Source organism: Camarhynchus parvulus, chromosome 27, assembly GCF_901933205.1.
Source record: "Camarhynchus parvulus chromosome 27, STF_HiC, whole genome shotgun sequence".
Classification (NCBI taxonomy): Eukaryota; Metazoa; Chordata; class Aves; order Passeriformes; family Thraupidae; genus Camarhynchus; species Camarhynchus parvulus.
The window spans coordinates 2,409,434-2,425,387 of record NC_044597.1 but is presented as its reverse complement, the minus strand read 5'-3'; the positions used below and the strand labels follow the sequence as shown (position 1 = coordinate 2,425,387).

Below are 15,954 nucleotides of genomic sequence, written 5' to 3'. Positions count from 1 at the left end.
TGGTCACAGGTACTACGGATGTTATAAAAAATAAAGCTACTTCCACTGCTCAGAGATGGCTTTAGATATTTCTCTTGAAGATTTCACTTGTCACTCAGAGCAAATTACTCCAGAGCAATTTTTTTTTTTTTTTTTATAATTTAAAAAAACCCCAAAACTGAATCTATGCATATAATTGCCAGTCCAAGATGAAACATTGTGTTTCAGGGCACTCACAATCTTGTTCATGCTTATAAAATTCATTGGTGGAGTAGTATTTTCATTAAAATAAACTTCCATAACAGCACACATACTCCAACTCTTTGCTGAATACAAAAAAGGATGCTCCTCGTGTTTCTATTTGTAGATAAGTCTCTGATATTTTGGCTGCATGAAACAAGTTTGATGCTTCCAATTCAAATTTTCTTGACTAGCTGCCTGAAAATACCATAGTACTGCATGGCAAATTAGCATTTCCTTATTTAGAATTTTCTGGATTCCTGACTTTCTCTACAGCATAGTGAAATACTGAACTCAAGTCACCTGTGTTTTACACCCTGTATTTTCTACCACTACAATTAATTAATCCATCCGGGCATCAAAACATAGCTGAAATTCTCTAAATAAATTAACTGAGTGTTGAAATTTCACTCTAATCCATGGATTGTGCTCCAGTGCATTTTATATACTACATCTTTATTTAAACTCTCTTATTACCTATTGCTTAGAGGAAATAAGCATTTCACTCATACACTTCATGCCAAAGAAATTTATGGGCTGCTTTGGTTCCTTGACTGTGGCATTTCATTTGACACATATTTAAATCTTCTCAAATTATTAAGAAAGAACTGTAATTGCATCCTTCATCTTTGCAACAATGTGTGCTTCCTACAGTCAAACCTATTTAGCACCAAACCCCACGAAAAGCCAAGTTATTTTCCAAATTCTTAGTGAAAAAAAAGCCCACACAGGAACCTGAAAATACATTTCAGCATCTTAAAAACCTGACAGCAAACTCAGGAGCATCAGAATTAGTCGAGTTAGGCATAGCAATCAAAATGGAGGCTTCCCCTAGAGGCATCTTCCATGCTCTGTAAAAATCCCGTTACACAGAACTGCCTGGAATGAACACTCCAAAGAATGAAAAGAATTCCATAGCCAGGGCTGGCTCTCGGAGGTATTAAAATCTGCCCCAGCATGTGATATTTTGCAAGATGAGTCTCAAAACCATAAATCTGTCCTCTCATCATTGTAGCATCAATAGACTCAAATGCACTTTTCCTCTTTAAAAATACCTACCTAAACCTTAATTCATTTTTCTTGCCCAGCTGCTCCCAAGACTGAATGCCTGAAGTACCTTTCTTACCTAGAAAAAGGGCTGTTAATATTTGGGAAGGGCTAAATAAACTCAACTGATGCTCGCCATGGGGTCAAATCAGGAGATAACACAGAAACGTAATATGACCTGGCATATCCCCATTAACTTATAGAATAAACCTATTGTGGTTCACAGCCTAACACAACATAAAGCTTCTGTAACCCAGATTGTATCATTCAAAGCAGCAGCTGCTTTCAGAAAGCATCTGCAGTCTAACATTTTACATTAGGTCAGAGGACACATCACTATGCTAAGCCGTGATAGCTGAGGGCCACACAGGATTTCTCCTCCTGTCAAACCTGAGTGAAGCTCTTCACGGGTATCTCCTCTAACACAAACACCACTCTGGTGCTGGCCAAAGCACAGACAAAACCGCACAACCCTGCCGGGCACCACCGGGCTGGACTCTTCCTCCGAGCCCCCCGGTCAGGGGCAGCCCCGGCCCAGCCGCGCTGGGCGCCCCGGGCTCAGCCAGGCAACCCCGGGCGGTGTGGGGACCCGGTGACACCCCACCGGCAACGCCAGCAAGGGCTGTCCCGCCCCGGAGAGCTTTATGTGAGCTCCACCGAGCCGGAGGTGATACTTGCGGGCCCAGACCTCCTCACAGCCCCACCGCGTACGGAGCGAGGCTGCGCTCCGCACCGGACCGGAGATGACCCTGCCTGAGCTGCTTCCCGAGCCGCGAGGCGAACACGCTCCGGGGTCACATCCACCACGGAGCCCTAACCCGGACCGAGCCCCCAGGCACACCCAGCACACACCCGCGGGCTCCCTCACACCGGGCCGCGCCTCGAAGGCAGCACCGGAGCCCGGCCCGAAGCGCCGCAAAATGGCGCCGCCCCCGCCGCCTCAGCGGCCCCCGCGCCGCGCCCCGGCCCCGGCGCTGCCCCGTGCCGCCGTTACCTGCGGGAGCAGCCCGGGCTGGGCTCCTGCGGCGCTGGAGGCTGCCCCGGCCGGCCGCGGAGCTGCCCGCAGCCTGCTGCGCACCTCGCTCATGCGCCCTCAGAGCCGTTCTACGCACGCCTCCCTCCTTCCCTTCCCTGCCTCCCTCTCTCCCCCGAGCTGGCACGGCCTGAGGGGAGCCTGGATCGCCCCGGAGCGGCGGCTCGCGGCGAAACTGGGGGCTCAGCACCGTCAGGGTTAGCGGCTGCCAGCTCCGCTCCGGGGGTTCGCCCCAGAGCTGGCGGCTCCGGAGGCCGCTGTCCCGGGGGAGCTCCGGGAGCCGGGCGGACCTGAGCGCTGCCTCGGCCGGCCTCCGGAGTTCTCCTGTTGAAGTCACCCTTGGGGACTGTCAGGAAAGTGTCCAAAACGCCGGAAGTTTATGTCCAAAAAGGAGACAGAGGAGTCCTTAAATTTATTCGAATAAAGGGAGAGAATTCACTGGGGCACACGCCCGCGGGATTTTCTCTCTCGGGGTTTCAGAGGACTCAGCCTCCCTTTTATCCCAACTCCTGGCAGCACGGTGCCCTGTTCCTTTCCCCATTGCTGAAGTACTAGGAGGGTGCAGCCACTCCATATCCCCCCTTGAACCTGGCATTTTACCCCGAAGTTCAGTCTTGTGCAGACCCGTGCCTATCTCAGGAGCCAAGCTTTCCAGGCCGGTAACAAACCTGCTGCCCAAAGTCAGTAGAGACATTAAGACCCATTTCAAAGATGTTAACAATCATACCTTCATCCATTAAATTATTTGTGAAAACATCAGTAGTTAATTTAGAAGTTGGCAGAGGACTGTGTTTTGGAATCAGTATGAGAATAATGTTGATAACACACTGATGGTTTTGGTTGTCACTAAGCAGTGCTTATCCTAAGCCAAGGACTTTTTTGTGTCTCATTCTGTGCCAGTGAGGAGATGCACACAAAAGCTGAGTGGGAGAATAGCCAGAGCAGGTTATGGACTTGCCAGAGGATGTTCCACACCCCAGAACCTCACACTCTACATATAAATTGTGGGAGTTATTGAAAGGAGCACTGACAGGAGTTCAGGGACAGAGTCTGCTATCAGCTGGCAGGTGGTGTCATTGTATTGTGCATCACTTGGGTGTTTTTACCTTGGGTACGTGGGCTCGGCCAGACACCTCCAGCGCGGGACCCACCCCGAGCCCCGGCTCTCCCAGCCACTGTCTCCACGGCCCAGCCCGACCCGGTTCGCCCCGGCCCGGTTCGCCCCGCCCCAGCCCCTCTCTCCCCAGCCCAGCCCAGCCCAGCCCGGCCCGGTTCACCCCGCCCCGGCCCAGTCCCCCCTCCCCATCCCGGCTCTCCCAGCCCCAGCCCCAGCCCTCTCTCCGGGCCCAGCCCCTCTCTCCACAGCCCAGCCCAACCCCTCTCTCCCCGCCCCATCCCGCTTCTCCCCGCCCCAGCCCAGCCCGGCTCTCTCCGCCGGCTGCGCGGTCCTGTTGCTGTCTCCCTTCTCCGGCCGCGGCTGCTCCGGCGCTTTCCCTGCCCCGCTGGCGATCGGGCAGCGCTGGCAGCGCCTCTCCCGCTCCGGCTCCGCGGGTATCCCGGAGCTCCCCGAGCCCCGGGGGCCGGCGGCCGCAGCGCGCGGGCAGCGCGGCGCGCTCAGCCTCCCGCCCCGCCGCATCCCCGGCGTGCCCGCCGAGCCCCTGGGCAGCCGAGGGCATGGCAGCCGTGCGCAGGAAGTTTGGGGACGAGTACCAGGCCGTGGGCCTCGCCCGCTGCAGCGCCCGCAGGGAGCGGCAGCGCTTCGTGGACAAGAACGGGCGCTGCAACGTGCAGCACGGCAACCTGGGCGGCGAGAGCAGCCGCTACCTCTCCGACTTCTTCACCACGCTGGTGGACCTCAAGTGGCGCTGGAACCTGCTCATCTTCCTGCTGACCTACACGGTGGCCTGGCTGGTGATGGCCTCGATGTGGTGGGGCATCGCCTACCTGCGCGGGGACCTGCAGCAGGCGCACGGTGACTCGTACAGCCCGTGTGTGGCCAACGTGTACAACTTCCCCTCCGCCTTCCTCTTCTTCGTAGAGACCGAGGCCACCATCGGCTACGGGCACCGCTACATCACGGAGCGCTGCCCCGAGGGCATCGTGCTGTTCCTCTTCCAGTCGCTGCTGGGCTCCGTGGTGGACGCGTTCCTCATCGGCTGCATGTTCATCAAGATGTCGCAGCCCAAGAAGCGAGCCGAGACCCTCATGTTCAGCCGCGCCGCCGTCATCTCGCAGCGCGATGCCAAGCTCTGCCTCATGTTCCGTGTGGGCAACCTCCGCAACAGCCACATGGTGTCTGCCCAGATCCGCTGCAAGCTCATCAAGGTGAGGCGGTGGCACAGGGTGGCACCTGGCTGGCGGTGGGCGCGGGCAGAGGTGGGCACAGAGGGCAGGACCGCGGGGATTCTCCTGTGTAGCCGCTGCTGGTGATGCCAGCTGGCAGCTCTGCCCTGCCCCGTGCTGTCCCTTGGCTGGGGCGGTGGGAAGGACTGTGCAAGATTTTTCCTGTTCCCAGCAGGAGCCGTGAAAGAGCCAAGCAGGAGTAGGGGAAAACTGATCAGAGAGCTCTCAGTGGATTGTGAGGCTGGCAGAAAGTCAGGATGGATGTGTCAGGATGCAGGACAGCTCCAAGGATGGATACTAAGGCATGCTGCTTAGCAGATGGTGGCTGGGAATAAGGAATTGATTTGTGGTGATATTAAACTAGGATAAAGATCAACTTTGACCTCCTCTTCCTCTTGGGGGAACTTGGTGAGCTTTAACTTGCAGTCCCTTATCCCAGTGTTCCAGCTGACAGCATTTCAGAGGGATTGTATAGATGCTCCTTTGATTGTCACCAGTATCTGTTTATTAATCACTGACAATGGCCAGTAGAATTCAGAATGGAAAAAAACCTGGGATTCAAAAGAGATTATAAAAAACAAACCAAAACCAAACCACAGAAAACCAAAAAACAACCCAAAACAAGCAAACAAACAAAAAAACACCCAGAAGAGTTTGGCAGTCACGAAGGTCCAGAAGATAAATTGGACTGGAGTAGAATGGAAGAAAAGCACTGAAATTGTAAGCAATGTAGCATCTCACAGCAGCTATGACTTGTCAGCTCCTCATCCTTGGTGAGGAGCTCTGTCTGAAGCTCCTAAGCTGTCAGAAGCTGGATCCCAGTGATGAGATTAATTTCAAGATATCGTATTTGAATGTTATAAATGTTCTATCTGGTAATTCTCTCTGGCCTATTTAATAATCTTCATGAATAAGCATGAGGCAGTAGGTGTTGGGGCTGTGGTAAATATGAATGGTAAATATGAGTGGTAAATCTGTTCTATGCTGAATGCTGTCCTGAACTGTGACTTTTTCTTGCTACATAATACCACTTAAAATGGAGAATCTGCTAAGGTTTAAAAGGAAATTGTGTTATATATATATATATATATATATATGGGAACAAGCTGTCAGGAGTTACACTGGAGCAATTTTTGTAGAAATTGGGAAGCCAGCTGAACCATGGTTTTTGTTGCTTTATCATCCAGAAATCTCCTTGAAAGTATTTAATTCTATCATTCAAAATGGAATGCAGGTCCAAATGGAATAAAAGTGGGGTCACATTGTGTTTTTACAGAGAGGGCAACTCATTTTCTTTTGAAATAAGACACCAGATATACAGCCTGATGTCCTTTCTGCTGACAGTTCTGTTGCTACACAATGCTGGTGTGCAGGTGACTGGGCCAGAAAACTGAAGGACATTTGATAGACCTGCATGACCATTGTGTCTTAGGATAGCTGTTTTGTAGGCCAGACAATGAATCAGTGAGCAATTCTTCGTTTTATTTTTTTTGGTATGAGCATCATGTTGTCTTCAAGTTGCTTGGTAACCTTTGACAAACACCAGCTATGAACAGGAGAAGATTTAAAGTTGAATGTGCAGTAGCTGCCCCCTCAGTCCTCATTGCAAGGTGTGGTATTTCTGTAAATCCTTGTCACTGAACTGGACACACCATTCTGGGAGCCACTGGCGGCTCTTCAGGTCACCCTTGAATTTCCATCAGCTGCTTTCAGGGAGCTTTGTGCGTCGTGTAAATTAGGGTGAACGTGCCAGAATTTGCTTGCTGTCTTCAGCTAATCTTTTTTGTGGTTTGAGCTCTGCCCTCTGTACTTCCCTGCAGTGCTGCCAGCAGCTGATCTTGCTATACTTCTGCACCTGATCAGGTAGCCAGAATTTTCTTTTGTACTGGTGCCACAGTGAAGGGATGTGAAGAACCACATCACATTTTTGTACTTGAGCTGGGAGATATATTCAGCAGTGAATGTGGTGTTTTGCTGAGATCAGTGGAGCTCTGAGGATTTAAATTTGTACACTAACCTATGCTTGTCTGAACAGCATTTCCTGACAGTGTGGTAATGCCCTGATCCATTCAGTGGAATGAAATGGTGCTGCCACACTGGGCTGGCTTTTCTTTAGGTCCAGGGGCTCTGCAGCAGCATGGCAAAGGGATATAGTGCAAAAGTCTGTGCCTCTATTTGAACTGAGTTGTGGAGAGTTTGGGAAACGGTTTCAAGACTAATTGTGTGTTTTTCAGCAAAGACTTTTCCAGAAATCCAAGTCTTTTCTAGTTTACATAGAGTGCTACAGAAGCTGGGAAAAGCAAAATCCTGGGGCAAGAAATAGAAAAAAAGAAAAAAGCTATTTGGAGCTAGCTGCTGAAAAATGTGCAGTTTCAGGTCCTGGACTTTTTAATGTCACAGTGAATTGTATTTTTCTGCCTTGATTCCTGGACCTTTCTAGTGTGCCTAAGGCAGCAGCCATGAGTATGGCAATCGGTTTTGATTTTATAAAACTCCATCACAGTGCACATTTGTACATCCTCTTGATGTGACTACAGATGTCATTGATCAACATGATAGTATGGTCATCTATGCAGTATTTCACTAGGACATTTTGATTCAGAAGGAATGTAAAATCATCATAGCCTGTTTTCAACAATAGTTTTACCATTAGTTTCATTAGTAACATTAATAACAATTGTTTCAACATGTGCTAAGAATAGTTTTAAAAATACAGTTGTGAAGCATGATAGCCACAGAGGCTGTGAGCTTTGGGTTAGAACCAGCAGGCACCTGTTCTTTAAGCTTTAATTAGCTGAAAGTAAACAGAATTGTACCAGAAAGTTTGCAGATGGCAGGTGACAGGCATTGGAAATAAGTAAGAAGACCCATTATATTGTGATTTCAATAAGCTGATAAGTGGGTCATAAAGTGCAAAAAAATACTATTCTTAATATTACAGAATTGTTTAGATTGGAAGGAACTTCAGGAAGTTTGTGGTCCAACCTTCTGCTGAAAGCATGGTGAGCTAGGAGATCAGACCAGGTTACTCTGGGCTTTTTCCAATATAGGTTTGGAAACCTCTGGAAAAAAAACCTGCACAGTCTTGCTGGGCAAGCTTTTCCACAGCTTAACTGTCCTCATGATGAAAATGTTTTCCTTCAATCCAATCCAGTCCAAACTTCCCTTATTTCAGTTTATACCTGTTGTCATTCCTGCCGGGTGCCTCTGTGAAAAGCCTGGCTCTGTCTTCTTGGTCATGTTCCTCATCCCTTTTGGGATGTTTGTTAGATCCCCTCCTCCACACCTTCTCTGCTTTGGTCTGAACAAGTTCAGCTCACACAGGTCATATTTACAACTAAACTAAAATAAAAAGTAGCAGTGATCCTGGGAATTCTCTCCAGTGGAGCTCCAGGTGTAGTGTCACAACTGAAAAACTCCACACAAATCTTCAACAATGGTATCCAAGTAACAAGATCATATTATTCCATTATTCCATAAACTTTATATTCCAGTAATATAAAACACAATAACACTTCTTGCAAGCTGATAGTCTGAGTGTGGGGGAGGAGCAATGAGCATGTACCAATTCAGCATTTTCTAGATTTTTTCTAAATATGTTTCTCTACAATATTAAGCTTGATGGTGCTGCATCTTTTGAGTCCCACTTTTTCTGCTCCAGTACTTAATTAGTCCACCTGGATATCAAAACATAATTATGTGAGTTCTCTAATGAGTGAACTGACATAGGGATAATAATAATAATAATAATAATAATAATAATAATAATAATAATAATAATAATAATAATAATAAAAATAAAGCTGCATAATCTCTACAGGGAGATATGCATGTTTATGCATAAACAGGGTTTAGAAAAGCAAAGAGAATTAATAAAGGATTGGGTGAAGATTTAAAGAGCATTGATGTATTTGTTCAGACACTAAGACTAAGTGGTGATGCAGTAGAAGTCTGCCTTGTAATAAAAACTGAAACAAAGATGCAGTGGCAGAAAGTTAGACACAAGAGTCTTTTTTTCTTTTTAAAATTTTTTTCCTTAGCTGTGAAGCAATTAACCTGTAGAAGAATTCTTTGAAACTTTCGGATTATCCGTCTCTGACCACATTTAAATTGCAAGCTAGGGCATTTCTAATTAATTGTTCCCTTGTTCAGCATGTATTAATCTGCAAAATTTCCTTGTCTTTGTGTTATGTGGATGGTCAAAATAAAGAGTCACAAGTGTTCCTTCTTGACTTATTCCTGACATTTTATAGCCCTCTGTCTTCTTGTTTTGTGATCCTTTGAGTAAAGCTGTAAATGTAAATGTAAAACAAAGGTCACTGGCTATGAGATTGAACCTGTTGGGGCTATTAAGCTCTCTTCATTCAGGTTAACCTATTTTTATTCAACAATCAAGTTTAAAAATCCTCCATGCCCTGCATAAATCAATCCTGCATGTAAGATCCTGAATACCTCAAACACAACCTTCTGCTTTCTCCCTGATCTGTTACCTCTAATCATCCTGGCTGGATTTGTTTACTATTGAATGGAATTGATTGAAGACTCTTGCACAAAGAAAAATGGTGTGTAGATCAAACAGTTCTCAAGTCAGGCAACAGTTTGTGCAAAATGGCACATTTTTGTCTAGGTAGATGTATTTGATGAATATTTGGGACAATTTGAGATTTAGATGTTGGCTCATACTGGTTTTTTACCTTGGAGCAAAGATCATACCTGGGCAATCAATTTGTGCACCCACTGCAAGAACAGCAGCCAGGCAGCAAAAGCCATGTTGGACTGCAGCCTAGCTCTGCAAGGAAAAAGATGATTTTGCACTAGGCTGATTCCACCTTTGCATATAACACACTGTCATGACTGCTATGGAAGTGTTGATCACTTTTATCTCACAGTGAGATCACTTTCATCTCACAGTAAATCTCACAAAGAGATTTTTATCTCTTTACCTTTCAGATCATAAATAATTTGTGAAAATGCTTTCACATGCAATCAGCTGATACTTTCTTTGCCTTCATCAGCAAAGGAAAAACTGAATCTTGTCCTCCTGTGTAGGAATGTGCCCTTTGTTGATGGAGTGACTAAATTATCTTCTGTCTCCTTAAAAAAGGGTAAAAGCTTGGAAGTTTCTCTCCTCAATGAGGTAAAAAGACACTTCATAGGACCTTGGGAACTTCACCTCAAGGATATCCAGTTGGACAGAGGCCAAAAGGTCCTGCCTAAGCAATCCATTAGAAAGAGAACAAAGGAACTAATGGCTTTTGTGGGGTGTTTTACCAGGAGCAAGAACCTCTTGCACTTGGATCAGTTTTTCTCTGTAAGGAGTTTGTTATTTTGCCTTTTATTAAAACTTTTTTGTTTCCAACACTACCTCAGAAGCCATCCTGCTGATTTTATGCCATTTGAGGTGGCTGAGCTATCTCAGGCATGATACAGATCTCCAAGAGCTCATAGGATCTGGCTCAAAGAGACCCCTGTATCACTCCTGTGCAGGGGAGAACGTTGTTACTTAGACAGGAAGAATATTTCTTCCTCAGCAGCAAAACAAGCAGGTAGCACATAGATGAAATCATGGATTGTATTTAATAATGAGCTGTGCTCCAGCTGCTGCCTAGCTGGGTATGTAATCTCCAGTAAATACCAGGCAGTTATAAAATCAGCATTTTTAAGGTCCATGTGAAGAAGAGAGACAATATGAAGATCAACTGTTTGCTTGGGGATTTTCTTTAAAGACAGAAACTTTCTTAAAAGAACACTAGTCAGATATGAGTTATGGAAAACTGCTGCCTTTGGCTTGCTCTCAGTGAAAAATGTTTCCAAAATGCAACACAAAACTATTTATTCATTTATGATAGTAGAACTTATAATAATATTAATAGAAATATAGATAGTTTAGATAATAATATTAGTAGAGATATAGATAGTTTAGATAAATATATAGAAATATAGATACATATAGATAATAGAAATATATGTATAGATATATAAATATAGATAGTAGAAATGCAATAATATTTATTTATTTATAATCAGTAGTCGTCTTCTTGAAGAGTTAAGTGCTTTTTAATCAGAAATAAACAGGAAAATTTGAAATAGGATTTATTTATCAGCTGTGCAAAGCTGCTAATTTTGGTGGGCAATTTCCACCAGACACCTTCAAATCAATCACATGAGGAGCTGCCTGGCCAAGTGATGTAATTTTTAGTTAGACTTTGAATACCAGGAAAATTTGGAGGCAACCTTGTGGAGTAGAGGGAAACTACTATATCAGTATTTTTATTGGACCCACGAAATGATGGGAAGAAGAATGAGCACTTTGTTTGATAATAAGTTCTTTCTTAATGTTAATATGGAGTAGGTGGTACAAGCAAGGGGCGAGAGCATCATCAGTATCAATTCAGGGGATTTGTGAAAATGCCATTTACCAGATGCACTGCACAGTTACTGTGGTGTTTACCTTTGAGTTCATACATCACAGTGTCAACCAAAAGTTAGTAACATACAAAAATAAGAGAACATTAATTCAAACAACAGAATAAAATGTGCCCAGCTTCAGATTTTAGTCTCATTAACAAGAACTTTTACCACAGAGTATTCATGTTGAACATCCATTACAAGGCATGTAGTGTGTGATACATGACATTTTGGTCAAAAACAAATATATATTTAAAAATATATATAAAAATAAATATATATTATATATATAAAATATATAACATATAACAAAATAATAAATTTTATTATAAATGAATATAAATTATATCAAGATATTATTAATAATGTATTATAATATAATTATATTACTATTAATATTAATAATATTTTAACATAAAATATAAATATATATATACATATATATATGTCACAGTAAAGTTTGTAGGTGGTGAGATTCACTGGCATAATAAGAAAAGTCAACCTTGGTCTTGCATAGCAGCCTCACAGTATTTAGAATTATTTCATCTCCATGATGAAGCCCCCAGACCTACCACATGTAGCTGATAATGTCATGCAAGAGGCAGGTTTAAACTTTATTGCATTGATTTTATGTTTTGCCTCACACATTGATTACTAAATCATCTTTTTCTCTTTAGTCCAGACAGACACCGGAGGGGGAATTTCTGCCACTGGACCAGTGTGAGCTGGATGTTGGATTTGGAACTGGAGCTGACCAGCTGTTTTTGGTTTCCCCTTTAACCATCTGCCATGAAATTAACTCAGAGAGCCCCTTTTTCTGTCTCTCACAAAGATCCCTGAGGAGTGAGCAATTTGAAATCGTTGTCATCCTCGAAGGAATCGTTGAGACCACTGGTAAGACTTGGAATAATCTGCATACTCTGATTTTTAATCTTTGTTTTCAGCGCTGATATTTTTAGCAAGGCAGCTGTTAGTGCTGCATGCTCCAGCATATCCTGCCATATGCTGCAGAGCTGCAGTGGCTCTCACCAGGAATAGAGACCTCCCTTTCCCCACAGGGCTTGGCACTGCCAATCCCCAAAGTGGCCAGCAAGGGACACAGCCTGCCACTCTGTGTGCAACAGCTCAATGCTCTTATGAGGCTTCTGTTTTAAGGATCATCACTCTGAAAGAAAGCTGAACTTTAAAAGTTGCCAGTGCTGCAAAATTCCTTTCAGCCTAGTGTGGTATTTTCTGGGTCCCCAGGATGAAGGAGGAATTGAGAATCTGACTCCATGTTTTTAGAAGGCTAATTATAATATCATATCATATCATATCATATCATATCATTGCAGATTTTGGTCTCATTAACAGGAACTTTTGCCACACGATATTCATGTTGAACATCCATTACAAGAATATATGATATGATATGATATTATACTATACTATATATAATTAATAAAATATAATATATATTATATTATATTATATTATATTATATTATATTATACTATACTATATTATACTATATTATATTGTATTATATGATATGATATTATATTATATTACACTATACTATATTACACTATACTATATTACACTATACTATATTATACTATATTATACTAAAACTATACTAAAGAATAGAGAAAGGAAACAGACAGAAGGTTACAAAGAATGATAATGAAAACTCATGACTGACTCCTCAGAGTCTGACACAGCTGGACCTTGATTGGTCATTTATAAAAAACAATTCACATGTTGGATCAACAATCTCCAGACCACATTCCAAAGCAGCAAAACAGGGAGAAGCAATCACATAATATTGTTTTCATTCTTCTCTGAGGCTTCTCAGCTTCCCAGGAGAAGAAATCCTGGCGAAGGGATTTTTCCAGAAAATATGACAGTGACAGCCTAGCTTGCACTGACTTGAATTCAGACTAAGAAATCCACTTTTACAGCACAAATACAGACCTGATAGTCACAGAGATTGTAGGCATATGTGATTATTGACAAATATGAGAAGAGTTTTGTTTCTTTTTTAAATTTGGGTATGGTATTGTCTAGATGACAGCTGATTTTGTGGCCTTTTGAGGACTCAATTGGGATTGTTCAGCCTGGAAAAGGGAATCTTTGGGATGGCCTAATTGCTTCCAATACTCGACATGGTGAAGAAAATTAATTCTCTCCCAACTGAAACCAGCACACAAGCTAATACTGTTTTAATTTTACATTTTGCCATGGCTTGGTTGCAAGTCTGCATAAAAATTTAGTCAGTCAATGACTGTCAGAAGATTGTCTAGGATCAACTGCCCCATTTTATAACCTATAAAATCATTGGCTTGCTGGCTGAAATTCACTTTTATCTGTCAGCCTCATGTATTTTTGGTTCCATGTGTCAGTCTGCTTGCTCACATTGAATGCTCTTGTCCATTTGCACAGGAATGACGTGCCAAGCCAGGACCTCCTACACAGAAGATGAAGTGCTGTGGGGTCACAGGTTCCTGCCAGTCATGTCTCTGGAAGATGGCTTTTTCCGTGTCGATTATTCTCAGTTTCATGCCACCTTTGAAGTCCCCACTCCTCCTTACAGTGTCAAAGAGCAAGAAGAAAACCTGTCCCAGTCATCTCTCTTGAGTAGTCCTGTTGAGAAGAAAAGCAGAAGAGAACAGGTTTGTCCTCTTGACTGTGCTGATGTCACAGGAGAGAAGAACAAGCTCCCTGCTAAACTCCAGAAGATCAGCTCGAGGAAGGAGGGCCTTCCACCAAGAGCCCTGAGAATGAGTTCCTGTAATGCAGAGAAGAATTTCAGTACTGGAGATCTCTTGGAAATTCAAGAAATAAGTCCCATGTCTGATGGTGAAGACGGTGATCACAGGATGCAGCTGAAAGCCTTAAAAATAAATGCCAAGGCTCTGACTCAGTCCACCAGCAAGCTCGAGTTACAGAAGGATTTTCCAGGTATGGGTGCTCTAGGGGTGAAATTGGAAGATAATTTCCCTGCCAAACTTTGAAAAATGAACTCTGATTGCTTCTTTTAAGAGCTGAAGAAACAGAAGTTGTTGCTGATAAACTGCATTTGAGACTGCTGCCCTGGAAGAGTTGTTTCACAGTAAAGTCACAACTTGTCTCTGCTGCTTTCAGGATGAATGATCCTTTTTGTATAATTGTTCTGTACAGGTCCAATCTAGGTAGCATAACAGGACTTTGAGGGGCAGTAAGGTTACCCTGTCATGCCAAAGAGATTCCTGCCCTGATAATGCTTATCAGCATGCTCATTGCAAATCCACCCTGTCTTCCATGTATGCAGATGCTTTTTCACAAAGCAAGGATCAGATCCTCAGTCACAGATGGAAGCAAGAAGGGTGTAAGAGCAGCTGGAACCTGGTTTTGTGCAGCTCAGGTCCTGGACTGTTCCTGATGGGCAGAACAGCAGAGCACAAGAGGAATGTGTGACACTGCTCAGTGCTAGTCCAGCTGTTTCTTTGGAAAGAGACTTTCCTGTTCCATCCTTCTTTCCCAGTGACTGTGGCACTCTCCCTCTGTGCTCCCAGTGTCTCATCCATGGTCAGTCAGGTGAGGAGGCAGTGTGCAATAACCACTGTCATTTGGCCCACATGAGCTCTCCTAAACATGAGGATTTTACCCTGTCCAAAATTAGACCTCAGCATTTGATTTGGTGGATCATGTGCTGAATTTTAATGGCCATATCACCACTCACTGTGAAGGAAACTTGAGATCAGTAGCGCAGCTTCTTGGCATGTTTTATACTGCAACTAAATGACATTTCAGTTTGGAGACATTGTAAGTAAATAAATAAAAGCAAAGTGCTAAATAATGCTCAGTTATTACACATCTCAGAGTTTTACTAATGAATGGTAGTCTTTGATGTTGCTAATTGTCATTTTGTTACATTTGCCTTCTCCATTTATATATGATTCTCAGTAATTTTGTAGATTTGATATTTATTGCTATTCAGCTCAATCCACCTTTGTCTGTGAGAGAGGCTTTTTCTTTCCTGGTTGGTAGTAATTATAAACACACCCTGCTGTTCGTAAACAGTGTTCAGGGGCTCAGCATCCAGGGTGTTCATCACCAGAGCACTCTCCAATAGAAGGATCAATTCTAATCTTGTTACATGGACAAAACTCAGATGGTAAAATTATGTCTCCAAGCTAGGAGTAGCTTGGCTTGCAGAACTCAGTATTTCTTGCTTTTTATCTGTCTACAGTGTGAGACTGGAAAATGCTGTTTTATGCAGGGATAAGATGTGCTGCTTGTTGTTGTTGATCTGTTCTCAACATGAATTTCAACAATATATATGTGCTAAGATCTGTGTTTTCATTTATCAACTGTATTTGTGTGGAGTACTTAGATGACAGCATGAAGTCTTAAATGATGATGACTCTCCCTACTCTCCAGAACTGCCAAAATTAGTATAAAATAAAATTACATCCACCTCAGGTCTCAAGTGTTCTTTACTCGAATGTGCATGTGTGTGTTGGCAGCAGAGCAGCTCCAGGAGATGAGGCCCCATCCTTGGGCACACTCCCCCTCTGCTGTGGGGCAGAGTAATAGTATAAATTAATTGTTAATGAGCAACAATGCTAATTATCAATGAGTTACCCAGCTTAGGGGGCAATGTTTTTTACACTGCCACTTATGAAATAACTAAACCTCCTCATTTCTATACACACTGTCATGCAAAATTAACTTACAGAAAAACTAATTGGACCTCAGAGCACTTCACAACAGGAGAATGGGTGAGGATAGATTGATACAGAATAAATAAACATAACCTAAAATGTTGAATTAACACATTGTAGGCAGTTGCTCTTTGCAGTGAAATGCTCATTACAACCCTCTCTCTACTACCACAGAATGACAAAAAGCAGTTCTGCAGCAAAAATTTAAAAAAACCC

The 15,954-nt window shown here is 43.6% G+C and overlaps 1 protein-coding gene across 1 annotated transcript; it reads left to right on the top strand.

Annotated features, from left to right (window-relative positions):
* The first annotated feature begins 3,736 nt into the window (after positions 1–3,736).
* LOC115913904 (G protein-activated inward rectifier potassium channel 1-like) lies at positions 3,737–15,486 on the top strand. The gene is made up of 3 exons (XM_030966197.1): positions 3,737–4,624; positions 11,728–11,944; positions 13,475–15,486. Exons 1-3 carry the CDS (start codon positions 3,974–3,976, stop codon positions 14,044–14,046), a joined length of 1,440 nt encoding a protein of 479 aa, XP_030822057.1. The 5' UTR covers positions 3,737–3,973; the 3' UTR covers positions 14,047–15,486.
* The last annotated feature ends 468 nt before the right edge of the window (positions 15,487–15,954 follow it).

Coding starts and splice junctions, on each gene's coding strand:
- LOC115913904 (XM_030966197.1), top strand. CDS start 3,974: ATGGCAGCCGTGCGCAGGAAGTTTGGGGACGAGTACCAGGCCGTGGGC. Junction 4,625..11,727: donor TCCGCTGCAAGCTCATCAAG/GTGAGGCGGTGG, acceptor TTTTCTCTTTAG/TCCAGACAGACACCGGAGGG. Junction 11,945..13,474: donor AGGAATCGTTGAGACCACTG/GTAAGACTTGGA, acceptor CCATTTGCACAG/GAATGACGTGCCAAGCCAGG.